The sequence below is a fragment of the Odocoileus virginianus genome, unplaced genomic scaffold, assembly GCF_023699985.2.
Source record: "Odocoileus virginianus isolate 20LAN1187 ecotype Illinois unplaced genomic scaffold, Ovbor_1.2 Unplaced_Scaffold_13, whole genome shotgun sequence".
NCBI classification, from domain to species: domain Eukaryota; kingdom Metazoa; phylum Chordata; class Mammalia; order Artiodactyla; family Cervidae; genus Odocoileus; species Odocoileus virginianus.
The window spans coordinates 2,045,083-2,071,765 of NW_027224275.1; the positions used below are offsets into that span (position 1 = coordinate 2,045,083).

The window sequence follows — 26,683 nt, forward strand, 5'->3', positions numbered from 1 at the left end:
CTCACTTGGATCTGTTGTCCTTTGCCTTCTGGGGACATGGAACACCAGGGTGGAACTCAGAGACATCCTAAGTGGACGATGTCCCCATTTGTTTTTTGCTAATTCTCTTTCCTTGGCAGTCTTGTGCTGGACAAGCCGAAGAGCACTGTGACTCTGACATTACATAGGAGAAGGGTTAAAAAAGAGAGAGAGAGAAATCTATAGCCCTTGAATGGAAAGCACTGCTTGTTCCGGCGGGCCGAGGCCTGTGGGACGGGAGAACAGGGCAATGCGGATAGAAGCAGCATTTCCATTAGAGGCCAGAATCCCAGAGGTCATTTCAGCTAGATGAGCATCCTCTGATCACTCTCTCTCAGCAAATGCTCTTTTCTCTACTTTGCTCTGCAGAGAGGGCTGACGTCCTGCACACACTGATACGTTATGCACCAGAACAACAAGTTCATGAGCCAAACAAAAGTCTCTGCAATATATTCTCGGACACCATCTTGCTGTCATGACCGCTAATGCAACTCCTTAGGATGAGTCAAGCCATTTTTTCCAGAATCTGGAGGGCGATGCAAACTCACAGGCCTCTTGGCCAGGCTTGGCTTGGCTTTCTTCTGCCTGCCCTCCTCGAGTGGGGCCATCTGACTTCCCACTTCATGAGGTTCACACAAATCCCAGTTGGGGTCAAAGAATACCTCGGGGTGTGGAGCCCACAGCAGACGGCTGGAGAGGCAGCTCCCAAGTGCCTGCCAGCTACGGAGTAGGCAGGCACAAGGTTGGGGTGCGGGGAGATTTATAGGTCCAAATGCGCAGGCCCTGTCCCCCTCCAGTTCACAGTCTGGTCACAGGGACAGACAGGCAGGGAAGGAACCGGGGTGCTGGATGGCCAACAGCAGGGAGGGAGTAACTGTCCCCGGGGCGATGCCCACTTAGTTTCCCTCTGCTGGCTTGGGTGGTCTCTCTGCCAAAGACTGACTGGGATGCAGCAGAGAAAGCTCTGGACATCTTTCCTAGGTGCACAGAGCTTTACGGGCTGGGCTGTCACCTCCTCTGTCCCTCCAACAGCACCGTGCGGCAGGCGGGCAGGCTGAGCAGGGGACTGTGCCCAGTTGACAGATGAGGGAAGCGAGGCTGAGGGGAGAGACTTACCGACAGCATCGCAGCTAGGCAGTAGTGGAGCAGGCACCTGCCTCCAGGCCTTCGGATCCCAGCCGCCCCAGGGCGCTGCCTCTGAGGTACTGTACGAGGAGGTGACTCGGGCCAGCTCATGAGCAAAGGAGCTGCTGGGCAGGAAGGACTCACTCCCCAGGGCCTGGCAGGATGGGGGCTGTCGCCCGAGGCTGACCTGGGGGGGCCTGGCTTCCCCAAGCTTGCAGGCTTTGTCTACATGAGTCTACAACAACCATTGAAGAGTCTGTCAGCGGCGTGGCCATGACTTGCCTCTGACTACTCCTGTCACTGCCCTGACCACCTAGAAGGGGGTCATCTGGGGCTTTGATTAGACACACCAACTAGCCTGGGTCAACCAAACCCAGCAGCTCTACGCTCTTAATTGTCTTGGGTCACAGACTCCTCTGAGAAATCTCTTAAAAGCTACAGTCTCTCTCCACAGAAAAAGCACTTATGCTGGTGTCTCTCCCTTCCCAGCCCACCAACATTTTACATATAATTTCAGGGGTTTTCTGGACCACTTGCTATCCATCCATGGGTCTCAGTTAAGGAGACTGCTTCCATCACTCATTGTCTGGTTGGAAATGGGCATCAGGCGAGGTCAGATAGCTGGTTCATCAACAATGCCCAATCCCAATCCATCCCAATGCTCTCCCCCCGAACAGAGCACACCATTCTACACTGGTCTGTAGGTACATGTGTGTACACCTGTTAAGTAATGTGCACACCCAGGCAGGAATCTCCCAGCAATCCTGAGCTGCAGCCCTGAGGCACTTCACCCTACCGGGGTCCCAAGGATTAGGGACTTTCCTGTGGGTGGCACCTCATAATGTTTTAGAAGACGGGGATTTCATCTGAATTGAACATTTGACCCCATTCTTTCAGCCAAAGGCCATTAAAACCCTCACACTTGATATCCATGTCAGAGGAAGCCTCAAGACTCCACGGAGGTGCTGAGGGAACCCTGACCTCCTGCTGAGCACCTGGCCACGGGGTGCCCAATGACCAGGGGGAGCCCACCCTGAGGAGAAGCTCTTTGTATGTGAAGCAGCCTCTTCATTTGCATGCTTTTCACATCTGAGCTTCGAGTGATCACCCGTGTCTTATCAAACATCCCAGTAGACAGGGAAATTTTTATCTCCTGATCCTCAGCTAAAGAGATGGAGTCAACTCAGTAAACATGACTAAGCACCTACAGTGGGCAATTCTCTGTGATGGATGACAAGACCCGAGATATTTGGATGCCTCATCTGAATTGAATTAATGGTAAAAACTGCCACCACTGAACTGATCAAGCATTTGCTATGTACCAGGCACTAAGCCAAGTGCTTTTGATCCTCAGTCTCACTCAACCCTTGAAACAGCTGTATGTGAGGCAGGAACGATTACTGTCCTTATTTTACAATGAGGACACAGAGGCCCAGAAAGGTTAACGAAGTTGCCCAAAGTCACACAGCTAGTAAGTAGCAGAGGAGGATGTAAATACAGGTTTGCCTGGTTCTCAAGTCTACATGGAGTTTGGCATGGTGCGTGCGTGCATGTGTGTGATTAGCTTGTCATATGGAAAACAAGTCTGAAAAGTAGAAACTGTTCAAATGTGCCATTAAGAGAAGTACAGGCCAGGTTTTACAAGGGGGCCCTGTAAATTAGGCTCAGATGGTAAAGAATCCACCTGCAATGTGGGAGACCTGGGTTTGATCCCTGGGTTGGGAAGATTTCCTGGAGGAGGGCATGGCAACTCACTCCAATGTTCTTGCCTGGAGAATCCCCATGGCAGAGAAGACTGGTGGGCTACAGTCCATGGGGTCACAAAGAGTCAGAAATGACTGAGTGACTAAGCACACACACAAAGATGGGATGAGGAAGAAAATCGAACTATTTTGAGAGTTTTAGAGAGGACACTCCTCTCCCCAAAGAAATACAAAACCAAAAAACTACATGGAACATGCTTAGCAACTGAACTCAGTACATGTGGGAGAGAAAATGCCTTTGCCATTCTGACGATATACCCACCACAAAGGGCCTGGCACCCCTCTGCTTGGGTGGGCGCATCAGTGCAAAGCCGATCTCACTGACCACCAGCAACTTTGCTAAGTCAAGCTCCAATTTGTCCTTGAACCAAGATCACCTGGGACACGAGCAGAAACATCACTCTCTACAATGGACTATTCTTTGTGCCTGTATACTGAGCACCTTGGTAATTTAAAACACTGTTTTATAGCCATGGAGGGGTTTTTTGCAATCCTGATATGCAACTATTCCTAGAGATCTCATTCCTTGCCCACCAGATGACGACACAGTCGGAAAGCAATGAGCGGGGTTTATTTGTAGGGAACTGAAGCATTGTAAGCTTTTGCTCAGGAGGCCCTGGTAGCTTCATGTGACTGGTAGGATATTAGTGACGGGTCAAGAAGTAAGACCCCTCATCAGCAGGTACATACACTCCCAGCACCTTGGTAGTTCATCAGGCAGAAAAAAACCTGCTGATGGCACATGGAAATTACCATCAGCAGAAGATGCCCCAGCAGTGTGGGCAGTTTTGTTTCAACAGCAGTTTGGAACGGGCCAGCAGCCACCCATTCACATGGAGCAGAATGGGAGCAGGCACTTGGCAGACCAATGGGATCCTTGGTTAAAAAAAGAAAGATATAAACTAGATGAGATTCAGTCGAGACTCTGACAAGGAGCTTTGTAGCTGATGTTCATGCATCTTCTCTGATTTATTTACTTTGGCAAAGAAACCTCTGTCCCACACCCTGTTAGCAGGGGGCCCAGGTTCCAAAGAAAAGGTGGTAGGGATGTTTCAACTCCTAGAGATTTCCACATATAAGGTAAACCCATCTCTCTCTTAGGAATCACTGAAAATCTAAGAAAGCAGGTCAGTCCATAACTGGTGGACAATGATTACTATCTCTTGGATTGGCTGGTTCCATGTGATTCCAAATTTCAGAGAATCAGACCCTGGGATGAATAGAGTCTGATGCTGGTGCCCAATTTCACAGAGCTCACACCCACTCCCATGCTACAGAACCTGATAGAGAACCTGCTGGAAAAAGGTTGTCTCTAGGTCTCTCCAATGGCTTGCAAATACTTACAGCCCCAAGCACATCCTGTAAGCTCTGTTATTAGGGTTCTTTGTCCCTGGGCCTCCCATCTTCTTGGCAGCCAGGTCTCCCACCCCACTGTGTCCTGTACTCTAACCTCCATTCATACCCATCTCCTCGGAGCTCCCCAGACAGGCTGCCACGTGTGTTCAGCCCTCTGTGCTCATGGTCCTTAGGGGTCCTGCATGTCTTTGGAGAGCCACTCTGAGAATTCTGCCTCTCCTTTGGAGAAGGAAATGGCAACCCACTCTGGTAATCTTGCCTGGAGAATCCCCATGGACAAGGAGCCTGGTGGGCTACAGTTCATGGGGTCGCACGAAGTCAGACAGGACTGAGCAATTAACACTTTTTGGTCCAGTGCCTATGGCTGAACACCTCTGACTGACTGAACATCCTTGTTGTGCCAAGTCTTACTCAAAATTAAATCCCTCTGGTGCCCAGACAGTGCCTGACATAGGCAAAGGGTTCAACAAATAATTGGAAAATCCAACCAACTGGACTCTGTTATGAGTTTGGCATGATTTCCCAGGCACTTGGGAAATCATAATCTAGTGAAGGCTGTGCTAGCTTCTTTTTGGGATGATCAGTAATGATAAACTGAGCCTTGACTCTCATTTTAAGCACATCAACTCATTCCTTTTCAATGCTGTTGGGTTAAATAAAACCAATCAGCAGAACAGAAAACATAATCACATTGTGGAAATAACATCTGTTAACCTATTTATTGGACTAACTGTGCACGTACACATGTATTTGAGGCTGTCCTTAGTTTACAAGACAAGGAAGTGGAGATAGGTTTACCCAGGACACACAACAACAAGGTGGGTACAGACCTGGATTTGATTTACAGAGTGACTAAAACCCCAGCATTTGCTGGGTTTGGGAGAACAGCGCTCCTTCTCTGCACATGGAGAGAAGCAGCTGGGTGTCCTTCATGCACACTGGAGTAACTCCATGTTGTTGGCTATTCTGTGACCTCACCATAGCGCAAACAGGCCTTGGTAGAGGAGCTTAGATTATGACTAACCCCCACAGATACTCAGGATGCTCTGCAAGAAGCAGATGACTGCTCTGGCTTTATCAATTACTAACTGGATTAGATCTTGGCCCCAGTCTTTGCCATGGAGGTCTGAAAGAGGTGCATGTGCATTTGTAAGGTTATAGTTGTTTACTGTAATTCCAGTGGCTTCTAGGAGCTTGTAGATTTTTAGACTTACTCATTCTGAAAGTTTAGGCAACAAATTCTGAACTCCTCCATTTCTTTACTGACCATGTAACAGAGGCGAACAGAGAAGAGCTCAGGAGCAACTGGAGACTTTGTGCATGTGCTAGAGACTCTCAGAGGTCAAGATGCCAGTTAAGTCAACAGTGAGATGAATATGCTAGGGTACTAAATGCCATCCAGACAGCCCAAAGAGGGCAAGGCAGACTTGTGGAAGAAGCTGGATCTTTGAGCAAACTGGTGACTGTCCCTACATGTCAAAGAGAAGTGACAGAAGACAACTTTGTAAATATGAAGCAATGCTTTGGGAAACCAGGAAAAGGGTAATGTGAGTCAGACTTCTTGGCCTCTTACTTGCCATTACACTACTTGGCCAAATGCAAATGGGATTTCACTGTATTTCAAGAATGCATCTATTGATAACACTACAAGAAGTTTTAGAACTCTAGCCTGAGATTCTGTAAGGAATAGAATCCCAGAAGTTCAACAAGCAGCATGTCCTACAGAATTCTGAGATGGTTCTCAGCCTCTCAGAAGGAAGAGAATGTGCTCTTCAATATGGTATCCACTGGCCACACGTACAAGAGTGCTTCAAGTGTGACAGGTACAAATGAAGAACTGAATTCTTAATTGAATTTACTTTTAAATAATCAAAATTTAAAGAGCCACATGTGAATGCTGACAACACTATGGAGAGTATAGCTCTTTGGTGTACTGGCTAAGAGTGCAGGTTCTGGAGAAAGCGGGTCTGGCCTGGGTTTGACTCATGGATGGAACATTTCTTAGCTATGTAATTGTGGGGAGGCTGCTTAACCTTTCTGTGCCTTCATATTCTTATATGTAAAGGGGAAGTCATAGACATGCATCATTCATAGAATGGTGGGGGTTATGAGACTTCATGGAGTTAACACACGTGCAGTGTCTGCATGTTATATTCTCTGAAGGTTAGTTAGTGATGATCTTAATTAACAATAACACTTCCGCCATGTATCAAGCACTTTTACAATATTCCAGGCACTGTCCTATGAGTTTTACATGGGCTAGCCTGGATGTGTGGGAGGAGGTGAGCTCCAGGTTCTTCTATTCCACCATCTTGATCCACTCCTCCTAGAACCAGACAAGCTCTAGGCATGGTCTGATCAATAGCTCAGCAGAGCTGTCACTTTTCCTATCTTTTGGTAAAATAGACTAACAACAATAATAAATTACAATGATGATAATATTAGAAAGATTTGTTGAGCACTGAATCTAAGGAACTGGGTTCAGCCCTTTCTTGGAGTCATTTCAATAAATTAATTCTTAGAACAATCTGAAGAGGGAGGCACTGTTATGATCCCATGGTAAAAATGAGGAAACTGAGGCACAAAGAGGTTAAGCAACTAGCTCAATTGAGGTCACTTGTTAGTAAGTGCCACAGTGTGGCCTAGAACCCAGACCATGTCACACTACAGAGGCCAGGACCTGAGTTTTGCTTGCTCAAATTGCCCAACTGGAACTTTTCCTAATTCGATATATAAGTAGACCCTCAGGAAGAAGATTCTGGAGGGCTGCTACGGTTCCATAGCTGTGCAAGGGCCACTGGGTAGGCTGCTGTGCCGGTGTTCTTTTCTTTTTGTAACAACTCTACCAAGAAATGAGAACTCCAGGTTGAGAGATTTCTGTTTTGATACATGTGGTACAAGGAGTGTGAAGTTCACTTGAGAGATTCTGCAAAAAACTGTAGGGTAGCACCAATCCTATCTATTTGCTGGATCTGGGATTGCCTAAAATGGATGGGGTTCAAAATCAAGTTCCCTTCCTTAGTCAATCAAGTATTCAGACTTGGGAAATTAACCAGTAAGTTCAACTGGTAAACTGCTATCTTGCCTGTGTATTAGTTGCTCAGTTGTGTCCGACTCTGTGATCCCATGAACTGTAGCCTGCCAGGCTCCTCTGTCCATGGAATTTTCCAGGCAAGAATAGTGGAGTGGGTTGCCATGCCCTGTTCCAGGGGATCTTACTGACCCGGGACTGAACCCAGGTCTCCCACATTGCAGGCAGATTCTTGACCATTTAGGGTTTCCCTGATAGCTCAGTTGGTTAAGAATCTGCCTGCAATGCAGGAGACCCCAGTTCTATTCCTGGGTTGGGAAGATCTCCTGGAGAAGGGATAGGCTACCCACTCCAGTATTCTTGGGCTTCCCTTGTGGCTCAGCTGGTGAAGAATCTGCCTGCAGGAGACCTGAGTTCAATCCCTGGGTTGGGAAGATCCCCTGGAGAAGGGAAAGGCTACCTACTCCAGTGTTCTGGCCTGGAGAATTCAGTCCATGGGGTCGCAAAGAGTTGGATGCGACTGAGCGACTTTCCCTTTCTTTACCATTTGAGCTACCCTGGAAGCCCACTATTTTGCCTAAGAAAGAGAAATAACTCAAGAAGAGGAAAAGGTAAAGTCAATAATGTTTAAATCAATCAAGGAATGAAGGAATAAGCATCTCTGCTGCTGCTAAGTCACTTCAGTCGTGTCCGACTCTGTGTGATCCCATAGATGGCAGCCCACCAGGCTCCCCCGTCCCTGGGATTCTCCAGGCAAGAACACTGGAGTGGGTTGCCATTTCCTTCTCCAATGTGTGAAAGTGAAAAGTGAAAGTGAAGTCGCTCAGTCATGTCCGACTCTTAGTGACCCCATGGACCACAGCCTACCAGGCTCCTCCATCCATGGGATTTTTCATAAGCATCTCTACACATACCCTAATACACAAAACATTAATTTCAATAAATAAGCCTGTGACCTATTAACTCCCTGGGGTAGAGAGTGGGTACTCCTCTGTGTCTCCCACAGTGCCAGACACAGAGCAGGTCTACAATACACTCTGACACTTAGGCTCGCTGTTTTCTATGGGAGCAGTTCTAAGAGATGACCAGAACCGTGCCTGTCGGTAGTAACAATGGGTAATGGAGGAGGAAGACTGTGTTTGTTTGGTCAGGCTATGTGGGCCAGTGGGAGTCACCCTAGGAGCAAAGTGAGGTCAAGAGCACTGCTATGAGAAACATCAAGGACTGGGTCAAAGGGTACCAAAACTCTCCAGAGGGCAGAGCCTCTGCAAGCCCAGCTCTGACAGCTTCTGGAAGGTTCCTATTGTCTCATGATGATGAGGGTGATGATGGTTAACAGCTACCACGTATGAATACAGGCAATGCACCAGGCACTGAGTGAAACCCTGTACAGTTTTTCTCTCACTTAATCCCCATGGCAACCCTGGACGATGGGTACCATTATTACGTTCATCTTCTAGCTGAGGAAAAGAAGGTTCAGAGAGCAAAGTAACTTGCTCAGAGTCCAAGTCAGAGCTGAAAGCTGAATCTGGGTCTGACCTGCTCCAAAATAAGAACTCTTAATTACAAATAGTAAAGAATGCAATGTCCAAAGCATAACCCTTCTGCTTATGCACACTGAATCCTCCCCCTGCCCCCTAATGTCTCCCCATTGGCTATAGTAAGGAGTGTTGCCAGGCCATGGGGTTCCAAAGAAGCCCTCCAACTAACCACCATATTCAGGCAACTGAGGAAGGGAGTGGCAGGATATCCTCTGGAGCCTTCCGGATTAAGACAGCAGATCTAATGCATGCATCTAAATTCACTCCCTTACGAAGCACCACTAAAAGTGCCATGAGAATTTGGTTTGGTGTGGTTTTTAAAGATACAAGCCTGCAAGAACAAGGTGAATGCTTCAGGAGACATAGCAGCAGCAGCCTTTCCCAAGCTCTAAAGTAGCTAGACCAGGGTTAACTGACTCCACAGCCCCAGGGAAGCTGAATCCCAGGCTAGCAGAGGGAAAGTGAAAAAGCAGCTTGGTCTAAACAGCAGGATGTTCAGCAGGCTCGGAACAGCAGCCCGAGGTGGTCTCCAGCACTGGCGGATGAAGTAGACACGTGTGGCCCACACAGTGGGGTAGATGCCTGGATGACCACCCCCCTCCACATCCCTGGGTATCTGCCTCTCCTCCACACTGGTGGAGGTCTGGCTTGACCATTTGTTGCTGAATTCCCTGCTCTGCCTTCCATATCTTGCTACTTGGATTAGCTGAGGACTGTCACTTCACCCCACAGAGGCATTGTATTGACCTCCACCTGGAAACTACAGTGCCTGGAGGTAGGCTGTGGCAAGCAAAGCAAAGCAAGACAGCACCCCAACCCCTCAGGCTGTATTTCTTCTGCCTATCAGGGGTCCTGATGGCGGTGGGCTCTACCCACACTCAGATCCATTGTGCCTTCAGTCACTGACTTCCCTAAGAGGGGAGCAGCTGCTTTTCTGGAAGCCTCTGTTGAATAGTGACACTAGGACCCTTTGCTGTCTGTGCACCTAGACTGTGCTTGCCACTTGGTTCTTCAAAAAAAGTTGACTGCTTGTTGAAGAATTCGGTAATACATAGTGAAACAAATAGAAAAGCAAGAGAACATTGGAAGCACGATAGTGAAGGGGCACACATGGGGTCTACTAGGGGGTTGACAAAGTTCCATTCCTCAGCCTAACCAGTGGTGACACAAGTTTTCACTTTGTTATTGCTCTTCAGTCACTAAGTAGTGTCAGGTTCATGGTAACCCCGTGGACTGCAACATGCCAGGCTTCCCTGTCCTTTACTATCTCCCGGAGTTTGCTCAAATTCATGTCCATTGAGTTGGTGATGCTATCTAACCATCTCAACCTTTGTGTTCCCTTCTCCTCCTGCCCTCAATCTTTCCCAGTAACAGGGCCTCTTCCAGTGAGTTGGCTCTTAGCATCAGGTGGCCAAAGGATTGGGGCTTCAGCTTCAGCATCAGTCTTTCCAATGAATACTCAGGGTTGATTTCCTTTAAGAATGACTGGTTTGATATTCTTACCATCCAAGAGACTCTCAAGAGTCTTCTCCAGTGCCACAGTTTGAAAGCATCAATTCTTTGGCGCTCAGCCTTCTTTGTGGTCCAGCTCTCACATATGTACATAACTACTGGAAAAACCATAGCTTTGACCACACTTTTTCTTTCAACTGTTCATCTAGGCCTTGCATACTTTTCTGTATCTATGCCATATTTCACAATAAAAGGAAAAAGTTACATGTGCAGCTTGATGCCAGTCATGTGAAATATATTTTGGCATAAAAAAAAATAATGAGCTACTATATTTTAGCATGCTAGCAATGGTTATCCCTGGCTTATTTTTATCTTTTATATTTATGGTGTATGTGTTAGTCACTTAGTTGTGTCCGACTCTTTGCGACCCACAGACTGTAGCCCGCCAGGCTCCTCTGTCCATGGGATTCTCCAGGCAAGAATACTGGAGTAGGCTGCCATTTCCTTCTCCAGGGGATCTTCCTGACTCAAGGATTGAACCTGGGTCTCTTGCATTGCAGGCAGATTCTTTACCATCTGAGCTACAGGGAAGTCCCTTTATATATTTTGCTATCTCATGGGGTTTGTGTTGTTGCTGCACTTTTCTGCATTTTCCAAGTTTACTACACAGAGAATATATTATTCTTGTAATCAAAAGATCTTAAAACATATTGCAAAAAGGCAAAGCTCCCATCAAAGATTTGTATGTATCATATAGATTTTAAATCAAGCAACAAAAAACCCCCAGGACTCATGTAAGTAAAAAATATGGTGTTATGTCAAGGAAACAACTCAAGTTTATGTAAAGGTATCAACATTTAGAGGTTGAAAAAGTTGCTTTGGAATTTAGGTCTTTTTTTTCTGCTGCCAACCCCAGATCTTTCCAGAGATGTTCCAGTCACCATTGAAGAGGACAGGGTCAATACTGTAAGGACCCAGTTCAGCACACTTTGGGGGTAGCCTGGTGAATTCTTGCCAGGAATGCCAACCATTCTAGGGTTCATGATTTGGTCTCTGCCTTCTTTCCCCCAAGATTTTGACCATATAGATACACAAGTAGGTATTCCAATGACAAGTCAGCCTTCCTGCTGTCCCTATTGCACAGCAACCTATCGGGTTTTCTTCCTTTCCTACTGGCCTGGGAGGGGGCATCCTTCTCTGCTTTCCTTTAACTGAAGGCCTCACCTTCTGTTTTCTTCTGACCTATTCTGTCTCCTTGCAACTACCTCTGGGAATCAAAAAGGTAAGCACGAGAATAATCTACTACTATGCCTGGACAGACAGATACCCTTTTGGGGGAGCTGCCCTGGGTCTTCATTGCTGTGTATGGGCTCTCCAGTTATGACTCGAGGGCTTAGTTGCCCCAAGACATGTCAGTTCCTAGTTCCCTGACCAGGGATGGAACCTGTGTCATCTGCTCAAGGTGGATTCTTAACCACTGGACCACCAGGGAAGTCCCCAGATATCCTTTTTGATGTGTGCTCATAGGAGGAGAATGGATTCATCGGTGACATCAAATATAAGCACAGTCTTCAAAGTCAACATCTGCAGGGTGTATTTCTAGTCAAGTTTGTACACTTCATCTGTAATAAATAATCTGCCTTCTCTAAATAAAGAAATTGTGGGTTTGGGTTAATTTCATTGTAAATTTATATTCAATAGTAGAGAATTAGAACATTGGGGATAAAGAATATATGAAGTTCTAATTTCATTCCCTGATTTGGAGCCACCTGCTTACTTCACGATACAGAGTTCATGAGCCCAGAGTCTGAGCTAGGAGTCAAAAGACTAAGGTATCCCTTGGGGCCAGGCATCCCAAGGTCTCACTAGATTTACACACCACAGCAGAGGGAAAATGTGGGGCTTCACTCAGACTGGCTCTCTAGGCCCTGCTGGGTGGGGCATGCTGTGAGCTGCAGGGGCTTCCACTGCCTTCCCCCAAATGTTTATCTCCAAACTCTGGGCATGGGAAAAGGGGGAGGTGGGCTGCTGTCTGGAGAAAGGAGGCCCAGGGTGCCTGGGAAGGAGATAGCTAGTTCCCAGGTACCAGGTTTCCTAGAGTGCAGGCAGGAGGAGTGTGAAAGCTTTGGCTGCAGTTGCCAGGGATGCTGAGGCCTCTCTATCAGTGTGTTTGTTTCATGTCAGAATGAGAAGGGCCTGTGGGACTCATCTACACCAAAGGTTCCCAAAGTGGGGGATCCTTGGGCCAGCAGCAGCAACAGCAGCCTCTGGCAACCTGATAGAAATGTATACTTCTGGGTCCCACTCAGACCTAACGAATCAGAGCCCAGGACTTTGTACTATCACAAACCCTCCAGGACACTCAAGAAAGAACTATTGCTTCAATCCGACCCTCTCGGTATACAGAAGAGGAGACTGAGGGCCAGAGAAACAAGAATCCCTTGAGCCGAGGTCCAGCCTTGCTAACTCTATCCAGTGTAATGTGATGTGGATGCTGGGCCAGTGACTCCCATGAGGTGCTTTCCAACTCCCCCTTTCCACACGGGAACTGGTTTTTTTTTCCCCCTTTCCTATACCTATGCTCTTTCTTTGCCAAAGTGAGTGTTATGGCCAGGGTTCCCAGGAACATGAGAAGCTACACTCTGACCAAACTGAATCCCTCTGGGGAGGAAGAACATAGGTTTTCAGGAGGACGGAGCATTTCAGGAGGCACATGTAAGGGAAGGAGGTGGAGTATAAATACAGTGACTTGGCCAGTATCTAGTCCTCCTATTCTCTGCAGTATTCCTTCAGGCAGCCTCACTTGCCCTACAATGAGTGAGTGCTTTGGGAATATGGCTCCACCCAGGGTTGGAGAGCCATTGAGAGCCACTTACATGAAGAAGCAGCATAGTGGATATGGGACCAATACAGGCCACTGTGCCTGACATACCAGGGACTTTCTGGGAAAGATGCTTCTGTGCTCTTCTGACAAGGCTTCTAGAAGCAACTCTCTCTTATGCTCCCCGGGAAGAGGGCAGGAGGGAGCTTGTAGCTCCTGGACTTGCTGAAGGCTACGTGTGTGCCCACAAGGGGGAGCTGGCCTCAGGATGAAGCCAATGCTCCAGAAGGCCAGAGAGGCAGCAGCCAGGAAACAGCATCTCTGGGGACACTACTGAAGTCTGCCCCAGTGCTGAACTTGCACTTATAGAACTCAGTCAGGTCCCTTTATCATTTCCTGTGACTTGTGACCTAGTATATCCTAAGCACTAGCTTGGCCCCTCTGCCCTTCACGAGGTCTGCATTATGCCCTGGGGGACAGCTTATCTCTAACAACGAAGCCTGGGGCCTGTGGAACCTGACTCAGTCTTGTGTCGTCTTTCTTTATCCACAGACTAGTTCATCTAAAGAAAATTCCAGCATCCCTCAGCTGTCTGTACAACATGATCCAGCAAACACACTGAATGTGGATCCCAAAATTGCAATCTTGGGTGCTTCACTCACATCTCAAGTGTGGTACTCAAGCTTTTAAATACTTTATTTTGCATTAGTTGCATGTGACCTACATTTTAGTAGCAATAATCTATCCTAACAACATTAAGAATTCTGGGATCAAAATCAATTCTGATGCAAACTCGAATATGTATTGTACATTTGTGGGTTTCTGTGATGAAAATAATTGACAATCTAAACTGGAATTCATCTATAGTAAATAAGCAGTGCTACCTCTTAAAAGCAATTATTGACACTGAACTACTAAATTTTTAAATCCCTTAAAAAGTCCAAGAATATACCAGAAAGTTGAACTTTGATTTCAGAGGTAATAGCCACACACAAAAAATTAAAAGCCTGTAAGAGGTGTTGTTGACTTGGATGCTGATGGCTGTAGGAGGAGGGTTCATTCTCTTTCTCAGTCCCTGGTCCAATATGATTGGTGGGGTAACTACAGAGCTCAAAAGAGCGATACTGACCATTGGTGGCAGAAGAAAGAGCCAGGCAGAGCAGATCTGTAAGATTATGGATCTCAATGAGTTCTGAGGGAATCGACAGGGTCAAGGCCATTGCCAGAGGCTGCCCTTTTCCACCTGGTTCTGCTTCTCTGATCTGTACCAATCTCAAACTCTAACAGCTAAATACAGCAAGAGTGGGGATCAGGAGATCTTTCTGGAGGGTGACAGGAAGGAATTTCTGTGATGTAATTATTCTACTAAGGAAGACACTTCCAAATAAAAAGTGAATCAAGAAAATAAAAGAAGTTAACAATATAGCTGTCAAATGACAAAAAGAAATCAAAACGAAAGCCCACTAAGATAATTTCCACAAAGGATATAATAGCCACCCTAATGGGTGTCAAGATTTTGTTTTTTGACAACATGAAACCAGAAAGTGCTATTTGAGAGCTTTTCCTGTTAGCATTTTTGAGCACTCAGCTTTGAAAGTGTTGCCTGGTAGAGGGAAATGTCATGGAGTTGCCCCTACTTACTCCCACTCAAGGAAGGTTGGGGACCTCCCACACCTTGCAAAGCCTTGTCACATGGAAATAAATGATCATTACTTAAAATGGCAAATAAGGAGAATTTGCCATTCATCTACTGGCCTTCTGAATTGGCTGGCCTGGCAAATAGTCTTCACATGCTACCCAGATATGAACCTGTAGAGAACTTTGGGTCTCCACAACTCTGCTTAAAACTGGTCAAATATGGTAGCATGTGACAGGGAGGAAAAGGTCAGACAGAACCTGCATGTTTAGCTTCAACTCCAAAGCTCCAAAGCAAAGCAAGCATTGGAGTAATTTCTGATGTAGGGTTATGCATCTCTCAGGCCTTTGTGAGCATCTCTTGGACAGCCCACTTCCCTTTTTCCTGTGCATCTAGCATTCCATCACTGAGTCAAGGTCTATCAGCTGTGTGTGAGCCATGGTCCAATTTCTAATCTAACACAAAACTCAGTTAACATTGGGAGAGGACCAAAGGATGGAAGAAATGGAGAAATGCACCCTCAGTCTTAGAAGCTATTATTCCATTGGGAGTCAGGAGTCAAGGAAGACTGCTCAGGGCACTACATGGGTGCTCAGGACTGCCATGCGCGTGGGCCTGGGGTGGAGATGTGATCTCTTTGGACCTTTATATTGCTTTTAGCAATAACCTCACTGCTTTGGAAGGGAGGGGCTAACAAGATAAGCCCACATCCAACAACAAAGCAGTGCTTGTCATTGTGGGCATAATTCATAAGATCAAATCAAAACCTAAACTTTTCTGACTGACTCCTTGGGAACAGCAGAAACTCTTTTTCTGGGGGTGGGGTGGGGCAGGGGCAGGCTGGGTTCACTGCAGGCAGTGTTCTGCCATCTGGTGCCCCCTTCACACTCGAAGCTGCCAGGCTGGAGCATACACACAACATCTCTTTGCCCTGTGGGCCCAGGTTGTGGGATTTGACAACTCTCAAAGGACAGAAGAGGCTCAAAGTACAAACAGACTCAGGAGAGGTTTCCATATAGCTGGGGTGATGGAAACAGCTATTAATGGCTATGGGGCCATCAATGGATTTGAGCAAGGGAAGCTGGGGAGGGCACAGAAAGGAGGGACAGCGATGCAGCACAGCCCCTTAGGCACATCCTTTGCTCACCCGCTGGGTCACACCTCTGACCCACAATGCTCCTCTGGTGCCATCCTGCCCTCAGCGACAATGCTGGCTATAGGCATTAGGGCCACAGCTGAATGGGGCAAATCCACTGTGACTCACCATCTGCCCTAGACAGTTTTTCTATTTTGCAAACTTTTCATTTTTGGTCATAACAGTAGCTGACTGCTTCACTTTCAAATCTGTTTTAGGTGTGGAAGTGGACGGCCTCTCTGTGAGGTGGTCTATATTTTGGGTTTGTATTAATAGAATTCATAAGGAGTTACAGTTTAAAGGAAGACAACCCAATGATTTCCTTCTGTCCTTTTTATGACTCTTTTAAAACTGAAATCAGATTCCTTTCCTTGCTCTACAGAGACAAATACACAGGTATTTCAATGAAACTTAGTATTAAAAAATTATATACTTCACTTTTAAAACACCTCATTTGGGGGACTCTGACTTCAGTTGAGTTCACTTCTTTTCAGGTATGTTAAGAGAAAATGAACAAACAAAAAGCCAAACAGCAACATCACAGGAGGTTTCTGAATATTGTTGCCTTTCTAGCTTCCATGAGTCAACTGTTAAGCAATTAAAAATTAAGGCTAATGATCGCCATTAAAGAGGCATCAAAACTGGAGGGGAGGTGCGGTTTGCATTCCTGTAAATTCTGGTGTTGACCTCACTGAGTAATGATTACTCCAGGGGCAAAATGTAATGATGCCTCATTACAACGTGACGTCTCACTCATTCTACAGGTTCCCAGAGAAAAGAAGTTTGATGTTCAAAAGGTTAGCATTTGACAGGCAACACATTTAAAACTTCTGCTTTTGGCAACGGGATCATACTTATCAATAATTACCTTAAATGTAAATGGGTTGAATGCCCCAACCAAAAGACAAAGACTGGCTGAATGGATACAAAAACAAGACCCCTATATATGCTGTCTACAAGAGACCCACCTCAAACCAAGGGACACATACAGACTTAAAAGATATTTCATGCAAATGGAGACCAAAAGAAAGCAGGAGTAGCAATACTCATATCAGATAAAATAGACTTTGAAATAAAGGCCATGAAAAGAGACAAAGAAGGACACTACATAATGATCAATCCAAGAAGATGTAACAGTTATAATATATATGCACCCAACATAGGAGCACTGCAGTATGTAAGGCAAATGCTAACAAGTATGAAAGGGGAAATTAACAGTAACACAATAATAGTGGGAGACTTTAATACCCCACTCACACCTATGGATAGATCAACTAAACAGAAAATAAGCAAGGAAACACAAACTTTAAATGATACAATGGACCAGTTATACCTAATTGATATCTATAGGACATTTGGCCCAAAACAAAGAATTTCACCTTTTTCTCAAGTGCACATGGAACCTTCTCCAGGATAGATCACATCCTGGGCCATAAATCTAGCCTTGGTAAATTCAAAAAAATTGAAATCATTCCAAGCATCTTTTCTGATCACAATGTGGTAAGATTAGATGTCAACTACAGGAAAAAAAAAAAAACTATTAAAAATACAAACATATGGAGGCTAAACAACATGCTTCTGAATAACCAACAAATCACAGAAGAAATCAAAAAGGAAATATGCATAGAAACAAATGAAAACACAACAACCCAAAACCTATGGGATTCAGTAAAAGCAGTGCTAAGGGGAAGGTTCATAGCAATACAAGCTTACCTCAAGAAACAAGAGAAAAATCAAATAAATAAACCTAACTTTATACCTAAAGCAACTAGAAAAAGAAGAAATGAAGAACCCCAGGGTTAGTAGAAGGAAAGAAATCATAAAAATTAGGGCAGAAATAAATGAAAAAGAAACAAAGGAGACTATAGCAAAAATCAACAAAACTAAAAGCTGGTTCCAGTAGCCAGACTCATCAAGAAAAAAAGGGAGAAGAATCAAATCAACAAAATTAGAAATGAAAATGGAGAAATCACAACAGACAACACAAAAATACAAAGGATCATAAAAGACTACTATCAGCAACTATATGACAATAAAATGGACAACTTGGAAGAAATGGACAAATTCTTAGAAAAGTATAACTTTCCAAAACTGAACCAGGAAGAAATAGAAAATCTTAACAGACCCATCACAAGCATGGAAATCAAAACTGTAATCAGAAATCTTTCAGCAAACAAAAGCCCAGGACCAGATGGCTTCACAGGTAAATTCTACCAAAAATTTAGAGAAGAGCTAATACCTATCCTATACTCAAACTCTTCCAGAAAATTGCAGAGGAAGGTAAACTGCCAAATTCATTCTATGAGGCCACCATCAGCCTAATACCAAAACCAGACAAAGATGCCACAAAAAAAGAAAACTATAGGCCAATATCACTGATGAACATAGATGCAAAAATCCTCAACAAAATTCTAGCAAACAGAATCCAACAACATATTAAAAAGATCATACATCATGACCAAGTGGACTTTATCCCAGGGATGCAAGGATTCTTCAATATTCACAAATCAATTAATGTGATACACATCATTAACAATTGAAAGATAAAAACCATATGATTATCTCAATAGATGCAGAGAAAGCTTTGACAAAATTCAACATCCATTTATGATAAAAACCCTCCAGAAAGCAGGCATAGAAAGAACATACCTCAACATAATAAAAGCCATATATGATAAACCCACAGCAAACATTATCCTTGATGGTGAAAAATTGAAAGCATTTCCCCTAAAGTCAGGAATAAGACAAGGGTGCCCACTCTCACCACTACTATTCAACATAGTTTTGGAAGTTTTAGCCACAGCAATCAGAGAAGAAAAAGAAATAAAAGGAATCCAGATTGGAAAGAAGAAGTAAAGCTCTCACTGTTTGCAGATGACATGATCCTCTACACAGAAAACCCTAAAGACACCACCAGAAAATTACTAGAGCTAATCCAATGAATATAGTAAAGTTGCAGGATATAAAATTAACACACAGAAATCCCTTGCATTCCTATACACTAACAATGAGAAAACAGAAAAAGAAATTAAGGAAACAATTCCATTCACCATTGCAATGAAAAGAATAAAATACTTAGGAATAAATCTACCTAAAGAAACAAAAGATCTATATATACAGAAAACTATAAAACACTGATGAAAGAAATCAAAGATGACACAAATAGATGGAGAAATATACCATGTTCATGGATTGGAAGAATCAATATAGTGAAAATGAGTATACTATCCAAAGCAATCTATAGATTCAATGCAATCCCTATCAAGCTACCAATGGTATTTTTCACAGAACTAGAACAAATAATTTCACAATTTGTATGGAAATACAAAAAACCTCGAATAGCCAAAGCAATCTTGAGAAAGAAGAATGGGACTGGAGGAATCAACTTGCCTGACTTCAGGCTCTACTACAAAGCCACAGTCATCAAGACAGTATGGTACTGGCATAAAGACAGAAATATAGATCAATGGAACAAAATAGAAAGCCCAGAGATAAATCCACACACCTATGGACACCTTATCTTTGACAAAGGAGGCAAGAATATACAATGGAGAAAAGACAATCTCTTTAACAAGTGGTGCTGGGAAAACTGGTCAATCACTTGTAAAAGAATGAAACTAGAACACTTTCTAACACCATACACAAATATAAACTCAAAATGGATTAAAGATCTAAATGTAAGACCAGAAACTATAAAACTCCTAGAGGAAAACATAGGCAAAACACTCTCTGACATAAATCACAGCAAGGAACCTCTATGACCCACCTCCCAGAGCAAAAGCAAAAATAAACAAATAGGACCTAATTAAACTGAAAAGCTTTTGCACAACAAAGGAAACTATAAACAACGTGAAAAGACAGCCTTCAGAATGGGAGAAAATAATAGCAAATGAAGCAAATGACAGAGAATTAAACTAAAAAATATACAAGCAGCTCATGTAGCTCAATTCCAGAAAAATAAATGACCCAATCAAGAAATGGGCCAAAGAACTAAACAGACATTTCTCCAAAGAAGACATATAGATGGCTAACAAACACATAAAAAGATGCTCAACATCACTCATTATCAGTGAAATGCAAATCAAAACCACAATGAGGTACCATCTCACACCAGGTCAGAATGCTGCCATCAAAAAGTCTATAAACAATAAATGCTGGAGAGGATGTGGAGAAAAGGGAACCCTCTTACACTGTTGGTGGGAATGCAAACTAGTACAGCCACTATGGAGAACAGTGTGGAGATTCCTTTAAAAAACTGGAAATAGAACTGCTATATGACCCAGCAATCCCACTGCCGGGCATACATGCAGAGGAAACCAGAATTGAAAGAGACACGTGTACCCCAATGTTCATCGCAGCACTGTTTACAATAGCCAGGACGTGGAAGCAACCTAGATGTCCATCAGCAGATGAATGGATAAGAAAGCTGTGGTACATATACACAATGGAATATTACTCAGCTATTAAAAAGAACACATTTGAATCAGTTCTAATGAGGTGGATGAAACTGGAGCCTATCATACAGAGTGAAGTAAGTCAAACAGTAAAACACCAATACAGTATATTAATGCATATACATGGAATTTAGAAAGATGGTAATGATGACCCTATATGTGAGACAGCAAAAGAGACACAATATAAAGAACAGACTTTTGGACTCTGTGGGAGAAGGCGAGGGTGGGATGATTTGAGAGACTAGCATTGAAACATGTGTATTACCATATGTGAAATAGATCACCAGTCCAAGTTCAATGCATGAAACAGGGCACTCAAAGTCAGTGCCATGGGACAACCCTGAGGGATGGGGTGGGTGGGAGGTGGGAGGGGGGTTCAGGATGGAGAACACATGTACACCCATGGCTGATTCATGTCAAAAGTATGGCAAAAACCACTACAATATTGGTAAAGTAATTAGCCTCCAATGAAAATAAATAAATTAATTTTAAAAAAAAAAGACCTGTGAGGTGTGCTTTGAGGTGGAGGACCATTAATGGTACCTAGAAATCAAAAAAGAAACTGAAAAAACAATACAATTTTTGGTAACAGTAGTACCAAATTTTGAGTGTTTTCCAAAATGGACTTTCATTTCCTGGCAATCGAGAGTGGTTAAAATAAAATTTGTTCAACATGGAGATATCAGTCCCTAAATTATCAAAATCTATATTACACTGTGTCTAATTTTATTTCCTCCAAAAGCAGCTAAAAAGTGTTTCCCCAAACTAAACAGTTCTTTGCTGTCCAATTTTTAAAAAGGAAGGAAACACTAAGCTTGTACATACAATCGTGCTTAAATACAAAATAAAGATGCTTATTCAGTCACACATTCTTATCTTTGGTAGAGAAGGTGCATGCAAGGTGAGGCCCGGCTCCGACCCAGGGGATCTATGAAATCTGACTTGCCTGCCCAGCTCCTTGCTCACTGCAGCCCAAAGCTTCCCCCAGAGGCCTCCCTTTTGCTTTTCAGCAGGATTAACCCTTGAAACAAAATCTGTGATGCTTTTCACCAGAATTAGTAAGAGACAAATGCAGAGAAACTTTTCTCCTAACACGGGGGGTGTTGCCCTGCCTCTTAGCCTCAAAACGGCAGAATTAACGGAAGCAGGTGAAAAAAAGACTTCAAGCTCAAGGTCATAGGCCCTTCCTCGACAATGTTCAGTACATCTGATTCCAAGGGGGTCAGGTATTTTGGCAAGTTAGTGGTCACGTGCTTTTAGAGGGTAATGAACGACATACAGGCTAGGAGCAGACTCACTCGCTGCCATCTCTCTGACCACCTGCCTCCTGTGGAATATAGAGTCACTGTCACTTTGACAAGAGTAGGGAATTCTCTCGGTCTAACTAACCTGGTTTTATAATTTTGGTTTTCAGTGGGCGGTCACAGGGTGAAGGGAAAGATTGTCGTTTGCAGTGCAATGCTGGTCCTTACTCACCTTCCCATCCATTCTGTCAGCCTATCAGCAGTGGGCCCTAAGCATCTAGATGCTGCAGGTGGCCCCTGGGCCGCAATAGACGGCAGGGTTGGGGCCCAGCTGGTGCAGGCAGAAACGGGCACTTCTGACTCCTCCTCTGCCCGCCTAAAGTCATCCTGTGGTCCCTTTGTTACTCAGCACCCACGTGGGGATGGTGCCACCCCTGCCTGGCTCCCTGGATTCCTGCCATCCCTGCTTGGAGGGAGAAGGGCCAGCACTGTCCCCTCCCCACTGGCCAGGGTGCTCAGGAAGCTGCTCTGCTCCTTTGTGGGGTCATCAGTCTGTGTCCACTCCTTGGCTGCTCCTCAGCCACCTGGTAAATGTCCTCTCTGACACCCACACTGGGAGGGCACTCCCCACCCCTCCTCTGCAACCCAGTACCCACCCCTGAAGCCAGAGAGGTATTCTGAGTTTCCAGAACTTTCAACAGCAAAGCTAACGTCAGCAGAGCATGATCGTGTGCCAGGCCCGTGCCGAGTACGCTGAACTCATTGCATTGAACATTCCCAGAAACCCCATTCGATAGGTATACTAGCATCTTCATTTCACAGATGGGGAGACTGAGGCCCAGAAAGGGGACAGAGCAGGCCAAACAAAGAAGTGGCAGGGCCAGGATTTGGATCCCAGTCATTCGGGCCTCAAGCCCAGCCCCTGGTTCACCTCCTGCCAAGACCCAAGGGTCAAGGACATGATGTTCCTGGCTCTGAGCTGTCTCATTCCAAGGACAAGAGGAACCCACAAGTGAGGGTAGCAAGAGAGCTTCCTCTAGGTCCCATTTCAGACGGAGGTGCGAGCCCTCACCCAGGCCAAGCCCCTCTAGGAGGGCGGATGGCAGTTCTTCTCATGAGCCCATGGCCTCTACCACTTCTGAGGGCTCACCACTGCCTGAGCACCAGAGATGTGCAGCTTGGAGTTAAAGGCAGAAAGCATAACACACCCAGGCAAGGGCTTGTCTAGCCTTCGCCAAGGCAGGCTCAGGTCCCCTCTCCAAATCTGTACAAACCATATCACGGGCTTCTGTGGTCTATTTCTCTGCAGCTGCCCCCTTCCCCTCGGTTGCCTCAGCCTGCCTCAAGATCAGATTTCAGGCATTTTGTTATTATTCTAACTGGCCACCATCTACATCCCTCCTCCCTGAGATGCTACCCATCCAACTCTGCAAGCCCATGTGCACCCAGGGTGCTCCTGCTGCCTTTTGCCACTCTGAGTCTTCCAGAGCACAACTCCCATCTCCTGGACAGAACTGTTTTGTCTTTGAGTAAATGTTAGTGCCATCCTCCAGTGGCTTGATGCTAAAACTGAAGTCCTAACCCTGATTTTCACAGTGCCCTAAGGCATCTTCAATAGTTTTCAGTGAGAAGGGGCATACAATTATGGAAACAAATTTCATTTTGCTCCACTTCAGTTAAAAACAGAGAAATCATCCAGCCTTGGGAGTAGGGTAGGGAATGCAGTGAGGAGATTTAGGGCCATTGAAACAAACCAAGGCTATGTGTCTTGACTCCAAAGTCCCTTCCCTTAGAAATCATAGGTCCACATTCCTTATCTGTAATTTCAAGGCTAAAAGCTCTGAAAGCTTATTCTGTTTTTGTAAATTTGGTGCCAAAATTTATTTGGGAGCAAAACTTGACCCGGGCTTGGTTAAATATTCTTATTTCTTTGCAAAAACAATAAATTGCTGCCCCAGATCCCACCAGAGGGTTGTGTGATATTTGGCATATGCAGCATATTGCCTTTCTCAAGTCCCTAAAGTTCTGATTTTAGAAATGCATCTGATTCCGGGGCTCCGAGACCCAAGTCTGGGAGCCTGGACTGGCCCTGCTGAGCTGCAGAGTGTGGGCCAGGCTGCACCTCAAGCATGCTTGGTTCAGCATCTCCTATCTTCCAAGGCCATCAAAATGAAGCCCAGCCCTTTGGCCAGGTACAGCTGAGGCTCAGAGGGCTTAAGTGACATTGCTCCTGGCACACTGTCCACACAGTGATGGTGTCTGGACTGGAAACCCAGTCCAACTATCTCCAGTGCCTCTGCCATGCTTATCTGCTGCCCTGACACCAGATGGCATTTACCTTTTACCCCCAGTGCAAGCAAGCAGTCCATTGAAATTGGATCACTAACTTAGCTGGTAAAGTGGAATCCCCCAAATTGAGCGAGACTAGTCTGCAAATAAGAATGCTCTCCTATCAACAACTGGATTTGGCATTTCTGCTGACTCAAGAGTTGCTTTCTCACATTCCATTTAGAAACTACTCTTTAAGGCAACTATGGTCTGGATAAAAATGAATGCCCAGTCTTTCTGCTACCACCCACAGAGGTGTGATGAGCTAGTCAACGCCAAAGAGGAGGACGGGAGTGTTTTCTGAGGGTTGGCTTGGGTGGTAGTAAAGCGTGGCCAAGTCCACCAAGGTGGGAGCAAGAAGCATGGACTTCCTGTCCGTTCTGCAGGTGACCATGCTAAACACACCTCTTCCTTTCTCCCAGCTTCTCCTGCTCACGGGACCAGCACTGAATTCTTAGAACTCTAATTCATTGTGGAAAGGCCATGAGAAGGAACATAGCCTCACAAAGAGAACCAGATCTGGAGACTCAGGCCTAGGAGACAGTCATAGCGACAGCAAGCGTCTGTTGGCAGTACTTGAGGTGCACTAAATGAACACGTTTACTCCTCTAACAACCTATCATCACGCCTGCTTGGTGGACAAGGCAGAAGTGAGGAGGGTCAGGCAGGAGAGGCCAGGCCCCGCCAGTGTTACGAGAGTGGCCTCTGCAGCCCCACTCCCTGCTCTCACCCTGACTGGCTGTGTGACTGCGGGCAACTCTGGGGACTTCTCTGTGCCTCAGTTTTCTCAGCTTTAAAGGAAATGCTAACAGCCTCTACCTCTGAGGACCACGAGGAGAAACAGGAGGGAAGAACTGGGTAGCACACTCAGCCCCAGAAAGCAGGGGCCCAGAAAGCGGCCCCTGGCAGTGGTTGTAGCCCCTTGGGCTTGGCAGAGGTCATGGGTGTCCCTCCTGGCCTCGGGAAGCTCAGCCACGTGCTCCTTCTCCCAAGCCTTTCCCCAGTCCCACCTAGGGAATCAGCTGTGGGCAGGGTGGGGGGTGGATTTTCAAGGCCCTGAACATTAAGGATTCTCTCTCTGAGTCAGCTGCTCCGGCTCTGAGACAACACAGACTACAAACACTCCCCACTGAAAACAAAAGAAACCAAAAAAGCTCACAATCTTAGATGGTGTCACAGCTCCAGGCTGAGGATCCTGCCTGATAGGATAAGGGTTCCAGTGCTGACTCAGCTGGCGCTCCATCGAGCCAGCCATGGAAGTCCACGAGAACAGTTGGCAACATGCCTATAACAAAATCAAACCTAAGTGCTCCTGAACTGTGGACAAGGGCTGGCCGCTCATCCTGGCCACCCCCATGGGTGCACCCATCGAAAGACTGATCCTTGGTGTGGAGCGTGTGGCTCGTGAGGCTTCATGAGACCTGGATGAAAAAGACACGGTCTCTCTCCTCCTGGTACTGTCATGGCCATGGTCACCCAGAGCCCTCAGAAAAGAGGTCAGTTTCCCCCAGGAGTATCCCTCGGGCTGCCCAAGCTCCTCAGCTTTTCTACAGAAGAAACAGGCGGGGTGGGAGACCAAAGTCCTGGGGGAAAACTTGTGGAAAGCTTTCTGGCAGGGGGAATGGTGCCTGAGCCTTAGGAGCTGTAAGAGTGGGGCAGGAAAGGAAAGGTGGGCAGGGAAGGCTAGACACAGGCAATGGTGGGAGTCAAGGCCAAGAACACAGAGTGGGCCAGGAGTTGTAAGCACTTAAAGATCTGAAGGACACCAGTCTAAGGAGATAGATGGAGCCAGTTGATGGGCCTCCAAAATTTTCTGAGCAAGTGTGAACATGATCAGGTCTGTCTTATAGCCAAGTTTATGCTTAGAGAAACGGATGGTTTATTGGGGCAGCCAGTTTAAGATGGTTTATTGGGAAAACTATATGAGTTTGAACAAAGATCAAGACAGCAATGGTAAAGAGGAAGCATGAAGACAGGAGCCAGGGCAGGGAGACACCTGATGTGGCTCCCACTGATCAATCCCTGCTTCCTGGTACCCTCACTACCCTGTGATCCCCCACTAGTATTCACCACTTTATGCTCAAGTCTAATGAACAGAATGCTGCACACGTGATGCAATGTCACTTTCCAGACTAGGTTATACAGACTGGGACTTTTGACTCACTGGCAACCTCCCCTTAACCTCTCTAGCTGGCATAGTCTCTCTTACTGGCATATTCTCTCTTGCTCACTCTGATGAAGCTGGCTATCATGTTAGGAGAAGCTCTATGAAGAGGCCCATGTGGCGAGGAACCAAGGGAGGCCTTGGGCCAATAGCTCATGAAGAACAGAGGCCTCAGTCCAACAACCCGTAAGGAACTGTTTCCTGCCAATACCCACAGCAGTCAGTTTTGAAGCTAGTCCTCTCCAGTTGAGCCCTGAGATGACCGCAGCCTTGTGAGAGACATGGGGCCAGAAGGCCTGCTAAGCCGTGCCAGGATCCCCAGCCCACAGAAACTGTGAAGTATTAAATAGTACATGTGTGCTGCCTAAAAGTGGTTGTTTCAGGCCAGTTTGTTATGTGGCCATAGATAACTAACACAGACAAGGATCATAGCATGAAAAATGGAAACGGTGATAGATATCACCTGGTGAGAAGTAGGTGAAGTGAGTGAGTGAAAAGACTGCAGGAGAAGAAAGGGAAGTCACAGGAGTATTGAGAAAAGCACGGGCTCTGGGGCAAGACTGCCTGCCTTCAAGTCCCTGCTCGGCCCCTTGCTAACTGTGTGACTCTGGGCGA

At 45.7% G+C, this 26,683-nt stretch overlaps 1 protein-coding gene across 2 annotated transcripts in view; it reads right to left on the reverse strand.

The window, feature by feature from the left end:
* The window catches only part of MAMLD1 (mastermind like domain containing 1), a 54,572-nt gene that overhangs the window by 8,184 nt on the left and 19,705 nt on the right, over window positions 1–26,683 (reverse strand). The window contains exon 3 of one of the 2 annotated variants that reach the window (XM_070462781.1): window positions 1,135–1,378. The exons of the other annotated variant lie outside the window; for it this stretch is intronic. Coding sequence (XP_070318882.1) covers window positions 1,135–1,378 — 244 coding nt within the window. The remainder of the gene's footprint in view (window positions 1–1,134; window positions 1,379–26,683) is intronic. 2 annotated transcript variants of the gene reach the window in all.